The sequence below is a fragment of the Argentina silus genome (genome assembly GCF_951799395.1).
Source record: "Argentina silus genome assembly, chromosome: 16".
Classification (NCBI taxonomy): domain Eukaryota; kingdom Metazoa; phylum Chordata; class Actinopteri; order Argentiniformes; family Argentinidae; genus Argentina; species Argentina silus.
Window position 1 is genome coordinate 5,258,032 of NC_139670.1, and position 7,500 is coordinate 5,265,531.

General features: G+C 47.8%; 1 protein-coding gene across 1 annotated transcript in view; it reads right to left on the minus strand.

Moving 5' to 3' along the window:
• Nucleotides 1–1,530: 1,530 nt before the first annotated feature.
• Nucleotides 1,531–7,500, minus strand: part of tut1 (terminal uridylyl transferase 1, U6 snRNA-specific) — a 6,877-nt gene continuing 907 nt past the window's right edge. Inside the window, exons 3-12 of the mRNA XM_083687410.1 lie at nucleotides 7,111–7,314; nucleotides 6,635–6,749; nucleotides 6,355–6,482; nucleotides 5,869–6,095; nucleotides 5,332–5,441; nucleotides 4,575–4,697; nucleotides 3,849–3,941; nucleotides 3,147–3,484; nucleotides 2,292–2,954; nucleotides 1,531–2,158 (exon numbers count right to left, since the gene is read on the minus strand). Coding sequence (XP_083543536.1) covers nucleotides 1,946–2,158; nucleotides 2,292–2,954; nucleotides 3,147–3,484; nucleotides 3,849–3,941; nucleotides 4,575–4,697; nucleotides 5,332–5,441; nucleotides 5,869–6,095; nucleotides 6,355–6,482; nucleotides 6,635–6,749; nucleotides 7,111–7,314 — 2,214 coding nt within the window. The 3' untranslated portion in view covers nucleotides 1,531–1,945. The remainder of the gene's footprint in view (nucleotides 2,159–2,291; nucleotides 2,955–3,146; nucleotides 3,485–3,848; nucleotides 3,942–4,574; nucleotides 4,698–5,331; nucleotides 5,442–5,868; nucleotides 6,096–6,354; nucleotides 6,483–6,634; nucleotides 6,750–7,110; nucleotides 7,315–7,500) is intronic.

Here is a 7,500-nt window from a genome sequence, read left to right on the forward strand (position 1 = left end):
GAAATTAGTCTGTTTTTTGGAATGGTTCAATATTTCGTCATCTGTCCCACAGGTATTCCAATTGGAGACATCCCTATGGCAATTACACTGGGGTTAATTACACTAGGGGTGACTGTGGTGAGTGAGACCAGATGATACCAATCTATTCAGACACTATAAGGCTAGGCTGTCGTCAGAGCTGTTACGGTAATGAAGGTAGAGAGATACTGTGTATTCCTATGGCTCTTGCGACTGTCATCTAGAGAAAGGCTTTTAGAAAGAGACATTGTATAGCCTCTTTGTTGCGTTGCTGTGACCATTGAGGAAAACACCAGGGATAGGCTTTGATCTTCTGAGAGGGACAATTACTGACTAAGCAAGGCCTTTCAGCCTGCCTAGAGCAAAACACTTCTCATTGGATTCCATTTCTTTCTCCCCTGGAAAAAGTTGGTGTGTGTGTGTGTGTGTGTGTTTGTGTGTGTGTGTGTTTGTGGTGTGTGTGAGAGCCTTTGCAGCCAGAACAGGCTCCAGAGGGTGCCAGCCAAGGGATGATGGATATTGTTTACTGAATTGTGTTCCATCAAGACAATAGTGACAGAACCTTCAGCTTCAGGGCAAGCAGCTCATTATATTACACACATGCTATATCATGCTCTATGGTCAACTAAGACCCCAGTGCTGCTAGCTGCTGAGCCTGCTATCGACGTCCATGGTGTTGCTTTCTCTTTCACTTCCAGTGCTGAGACCCAAGCCAACCATCCATCAGTCCTTCAAGGTACAGGTCAATGGCATAGGGGTGCATGAGGTTCGATCCTACAGAAACCACAGTACACTAAGCCAGATCACAGACCAGTGCAACAGTGCCTGTTTACGTCCTCTTCCCCTTATTCATCTTAACCGTCCCATCCTTCCTGATTCCCCCCTAAGCAGAGATGAACGGTGTTAATGTGAGCATGTGGGTGGTGTGTCTCCCCAAGCCTGGGTCTGGGGTAATAAAGACCAGTGTGTCTCCCCAAGCCTGGGTCTGGGGTAATAAAGACCAGTGTGTCTCCCCAAGCCTGGGTCTGGGGTAATAAAGACCAGTGTGTCTCCCCAAGCCTGGGTCTGGGGTAATAAAGACCAGTGTGCGCCTGAGTAATTACACTCGTTTGTCTCAGCTGTACGAGACAAGGGGGGGGGGGGGGCTATCTGGACCAGCATTACATTCAACACCTCTCCTAGTTCCAGAATACAGACATGATGTTGTTCTTCATGGTTCATAGGCCTTATCTATGACACTAGCGGTTGGTTGCTAATGACGCATAGCATATTTTTGACTTCCAAATCGGCATGATAATTACAGTTAAATTAGGTTGTAAACCACAGAGGAGAGACACAAGGAGGACACAAGTCACCGCACTGCTTGATAAAGAGGTTTATTCCAACTGATGAAAACAGTTGCATCATTTAGTTTGTTTTGTTCACAGAGGAAAAGTCTGCTACAGGGGTTTGTCTTCAAACCATCACGCGTGTAGGAGTAGAACCACAAATAACTGAAACAAATAAACAAAACAAGAGAAACAAGTGCTTTATCAGAGGCAGGGCACGTCAAACACTTTACAAACTCGGACAAATAAAAGAAACAGACCCAAATCTATGACAAATAAAAGAAAAACTCATGACAGCACAATCAATATTTACAACAATATTTTTCCATTGGCTGGTCAAAACATGGTAACTTTCCCCATGCTCTTCTCTGTACTTTCATTGTACAATATCCGCAATTCGCAAGAAAATTCTTTCGGCTATATTTCTTTTCTTTTACAAAACAAAACAAAAAATTCTTGATAATATGAAAACGGTATAAAACAGTGCAGCTTCTATTCTCTCTCTCTACTCCACTTTTCCATAAAGAAAAATGTGATAATCAGCATCAGCACAACTCCTCTTACAAAAAAACAGTTCCACTTTCATCTCTACCATTTCTCTACACCATCTTCTCCATCAGAGTCTCCGCCATTTTGGGCAGGAAACACTCCAGGAAGTGAAAGAAGTCCTGAAAGAGTCCTGACTTGTCATTGGTCGGTTGAAACTTGACAACCGCCCTTGTGCTCTCTGTCCCACCCACCACCTGGGCCTGAACCTGGAACACCAGTGGCTCCTTGTCTTCCGGCTCCTTCTTCCTGATGTTCTCCGTCACCTGAAAGTCACATCAAGAAAGAGCAATGTAACTCACTGAAAACTATTTTCTAAGCTGTATACATTTTGTGTTTTTCTGTGCTGTGTTTACATACACATCAGTCATTTGCACTGTTCAGTATGATCACACACACCTGTGTCTCCAGCTCCACGCTGCTTCCTTCTGGCCTGGTGTCGGTCACCTTGGTCAGCTCCCGCCTCACCTTCCTGCGTCCTGCCCACACCCGGTGTCTCTGGACCCAGGTCCAGCAGGGTCCCTCAGGGCCGGTGCCAGGCTCGGACTCAGGCCAGCTGTCCAGCCTCTGCCTCTTCCCCTGCGGGGACACGGAGGCCTCACTAGTACCCTCAGAGGATAAGCGTCTCTTAGCCCCTGCAGTGGGTTTGCCCATGGGACTACAGTCACTGCTAGAGGAGGCACGGCGACTACCCCCCTCTCCTTGGTTGTTGTTGTTAGCTGACGTGTCCAGGTCTTTGCTGGCCACTCCTGCAGTATCCATATCATCTGATGCAGCTGATGTGTTCATCCCCACCAGGGCTGCCTCTGTAGAGGTGGCCAGGCTACACTTCAACACCTCCTGGAAGACCCCCTCCAGGGCAGAGCACACCCTCTGCAGCCAGAGTGGTCTGAAGCCCCCCTCCCCGGCAGAGTGCAGCTGGCTGCGGACCGCCTCAGGAAGGGTAGTGGGCTTGAAGGGGATGCTGATGGTCAGGCCCCTTTCTGACTGCGCCTCGGAGGCCGACGTCTTGTGGTGCGGACCCTCGGCCCGCGGGGTAAAGAGACGCACCAGCCCCCACACCTGGAATGAAGGAATTCATTTATTAGAAATCAGATGACTGGAAATTCATATACTGCCAAAACATCAAACAGCAGGCAGTTTCTCTGTAAAGTCTATTGAGACTAAATAAAAATTAAATAAAGTAAAATGTACTTTAAGTAAACTTTGACTTTATTGACTGAAAAGGCTGATAAGTTAACCCAAAACAGTTACCTTGCCCTTGGCAGACTTGCGCTGGTACTGCAGACTACGGCAGTACTTCTCCGCGTCCTGACACTCCTTCTGGAAGTTTCTCTTGCTGCGCTCCGTCACATTCCCCGCCACGTTGTGCCTCAGCTCGAACGGGTCCAGCAGGTTGAGAGGGCCCAGTTTGGGTCCGTGGGGGGCCTGGGACTGGGCGGGCTTCTCCATGGCCTCCCCCTCCCTGCCCTGGTTCTTGTCCAGGCTGAGGAAGCCTGTGATGGGGAGGGCACGGCCCTCTCGGAGGGAGATGACAGAGCTGGCGAAGTCAAACTGGGCGTAGAAGGAGAAGAAGCCGGACAGCAGGACACCTGGGACCAGATACAAGCATTTGTCAAGATCAGTTTATTGACCTTTCAACCCTCTTATACTGTAGGTTGAGAATAAAGCATATGTTGTTAAAAATATTGGATTGCGTTGATGGTACAATATGGAATCTGTAATTGTGATATTCATCAGAATGAAGAGAAATGATCAACAAAGTCGATGTGTATACCGCAGATATTTTACGGGTATGTGTACTTTCAAGAATTAAGACATATGGATTTTCCCCGCGGCTGGTTTGGGTTACATATTAAGCATTCAGTTGGAGAGTCTATGAATAATTCACACAACAATCCAATAGGTTTCAGTATTTTTCCAATATAAATGATGCGTTTTGCCACAGCGACTTACAGAGGTCCTGAGTGTTCTTGTTGGGGGGCACGGCGATGGGCTGACTGGGGAAGGTACAGTTCCATCCTTCTATCACACACTCCTCCTCCTCACCTTGGGAGAGAACAGACACACAGCTGCAGATCACATGTCAACACTTACATCCACAGGACCAGACTGTGAAAAATAAAACTTCACACACAACTTATGTTTGCCACACTGGTCTAATGACACTACTATGGTGGTGTCCTGAAAATACCGACTAGAAATGAAGGTTCATAATGAATATGTATATTACACATACAGTGGGGGAAATAAGTATTCAACACATCAACAATTATTTATGTATTAATTGGGTTAGTGCATGTTGGGGGGTAAGTACTTCCACTCTTTGAAAAAGGGTGATCAGTTTCAGTGATCAGTTTTTTCGTACAGGAAGCGTCTTGAAGCAAAGGCTTCACCAAGTATTAAATAAATTTCAGTTAGCGTGTTCAATACTTCTTTCCTGTGTCATTCCCCTTTATTGCACAGAACGTTTTTTATGGATTGGAGTGTTACAATTTCTTTAGCCGTGTAGTTTTATTGAGTTAATAAAAATGTCTGGTCTAAATTCCATGAGAATAGCTGCAATGGAAATATGTTGAATTAAAAAATTGTTGATGTGTTGAATACTTATTTCCCCCACTGAGTAGAGAGAGAGAGAGACCAGGATTAAGCAGGAAGCCATCTCACAAAAGGAGAACCTACAGGCCATGTGTTTGAGCTGGTTGACTGAAGGGATGAGAGGAGGATCACAGTTCTGCAGGTAGAAGATCACCAGCAGGGTCAGGGCATAGTTGTTCAGCAGGGGGCCGGCACCACTGGGGTTACCTAGAGGGAGGGAGGGAGAGAGAGGGGCAGACAGAGAGAGAGAGAGAGAGAGAGAGAGAGAGAGAGAGAGAGAGAGAGAGAGAGAGAGAGAGAGAGAGCGAGCAAGGCTTAAACATCTGACTCAAGGCAGCAGTGTAAAGCACGGTGCAAGGAAATTACGGGAGAGTAACAATGTGAGGTTATGTTGCCCCCTTCTGGATACAATCAACATGTGCAAAACATTAGGCTATCACTTCTAATCCAGGGTAGCCTGGCTCCAGATCTGTATGGGATTTTGCCAACATCTCTGACCATCATTATCAGACATGGCTATGACAGCAATAGCCATAGAAGTCACAGATGTTGGCTAAATCACTTACAGATGTGGAGGGTTAGGTTAGGTCTAGCACAGGTTAGGGTTAGGTTAGGTTAGGGGTAGGTCTAGCACATGACAAACTCCCCAGAAGGTTGTGAGTTCAAGCCCCGTCCCCACCACCGTCTCCTGTGTCTCCATCTAGCACGTTTCCCTGTCTAAGTCCTACTGTACTGAGAAAATATACCAAAAGGAGAGAAGAAAACCAAAACAGATGTAGAACAAGGCTACATGTTTTCAGGGAGGGCTCTGTGAGTGATCCCCCTGTGAATGACTACATACCCGCCAGTAGTTTCTGCTTGGCCCAGTAGCGGATGGTGTACACCAGGGGGCGCAGCCTGGGGTCCAGCCCCGAACAAAGCTGTAGGAAACGGGTGTTCCTCACTGCTAGTCTGAGGGGCGGAAGAACAGTAGACATTAGTTCTGCTTGTTCTACACCACACCGATTCCTCTGGGGGTCCAGTGACCTGCCATCGACCCAACAGCGCGATGACATCAGATGACTTCTGAGTGGGTATAAACCAGGGGAGGCTGCTGGAGGTCGAAATCGGAGGACGGGGCTCATTGTAATGCATGGAATGGAATGAGGAATGGCATCAAAGCCATCGTCCTCCGATTCCTACCTCCACCAGCCACCCCTGGTGTAAACAACATAGCAAAACCTAAGTGTAGCCCAGTCCAATCAGATCTATGACGGACAGCGAATGAGGACATGTACACCCAGAGCCGGGTGGGGGTGGGGGGCAATGAGAGACACCCCCCCCCCCCTCCCCCACACACACACCAGACAGACAGACAGTAGATAGGCTGTACACAGACCTGTTGTTGATGGTGATGTCCCCCTGGAGGTTGAGCTCACGGTGGTTGAACTTGACCACGGGGAGGCGGGCGTGGCTGACCGCCTGGACCTTGTGCACCCCGGGGACGCACTTCCTCAAAATGGTCGCCACCAGCTCCTGCACCTCGGCCGGCGTGGCGGAGGAGAGGTCGATGTCGGACAGGATGGAGTCCTCTGACTGAGCGTCGTCTGCCGGGCCTTCCCCTGCCTGAGGTACAGATGAGGAAGAGGAGGAGGAGGGTTGGAATAACTGCATAACGGGTTACCTAGACGACCCCGAGTGTGTATGAGATACACATACAAATTCTATATTCTTATTGAGAATAGGGGTGGAGGGGGGCATGAAGAAGTGTGTGTGACTTGAATATCATATGGAATATCATATTGACATCAACTGATAGAATCAAACTCACTCTCGCTCCTTAGGAATGTGTGTGTACAGTATGTGTGTGTGTGTGTCATCTCACCTTGTCTGCGGAGGTCTTGGCGTGGGCCTGGAACACCTTGGTGTTCTCCAGGTCCAGGAACAGATCCAGGTCACAGGAGTGGATGTCAAAGGTGTTCACAGACGAGCCGAACGGCAGGATCTGACTGTCTGTAACAGAACACACACACACGCGCGCGCACACACACGCGCGCGCGCACACACACACACACACACACACACACAGGAGGGGATTTAATTTCAAAGTTGACTGTGTCAAGGGGAATAGGCAGGTGAGCCCTACTGGAGGAGCATAGAAGTACCTGGGAAGAACTCTGTGAAGACCTCCTGCAGCAGCTGCACCACAAGCCCTCTGGCCTTCTTCTCATTCTCCCCCAGCTGGAACCTCTCCACCACCGTCTGCATCTGCTCACTCACCTGGACAGGCAGACACAGAGACAAATACTTCTTCATACAACTTCATACTTTTTCATCAGCCCTAAATAAGTAACAATAATCATTCGTTGTAGAGCATTGGGCTGGGTACATACTCTACATCCTCTTGAAATATAGAATCAGAATCAGAATTCAGAATCAGAATTCTTATTTGGCCAAGTATATTTACACATATAGGAAATTGACTTGGTGAGGTTGGTGCATGGGACATAAAAAACAAATAGCAAATATTGACAAGTAATATTTAATATATAACGCTTTTTAAATAATTTGGTGTGCTGGAATATTACATTTACATGACATGAACATGATGAGATAAGGTGTCATGATGGTGAACACTCACAGATGCAGTCTGGCACAGCAGCGGGGTCAGGCGCTCCAGGATCTGCTGCAGGTTCTTGTCGTTGTGCTTCTTTGGTATCAGTTTGAAGTCCTTCTTCTCCCTGGGCTTGACCCGCAGCTTGAGGCCGTCCAGACTGTGCTCTATCTGGGACAGGGCTGTCTGCAGACTGTCCTTCTCATTGAACTGCACGATGGCATACACACCCTGGGGGGAGGGATATAATCAACACACACACACACACACACACACACACACACACACACACACACACACACACACACACACACACACACACACACACACAATTATGATAAAGCCAAGACAAAGGATTGTGTCAGGAATACAACCAGTTAATCAATATATATACCCATCTTTCTATGAAACTGGAGT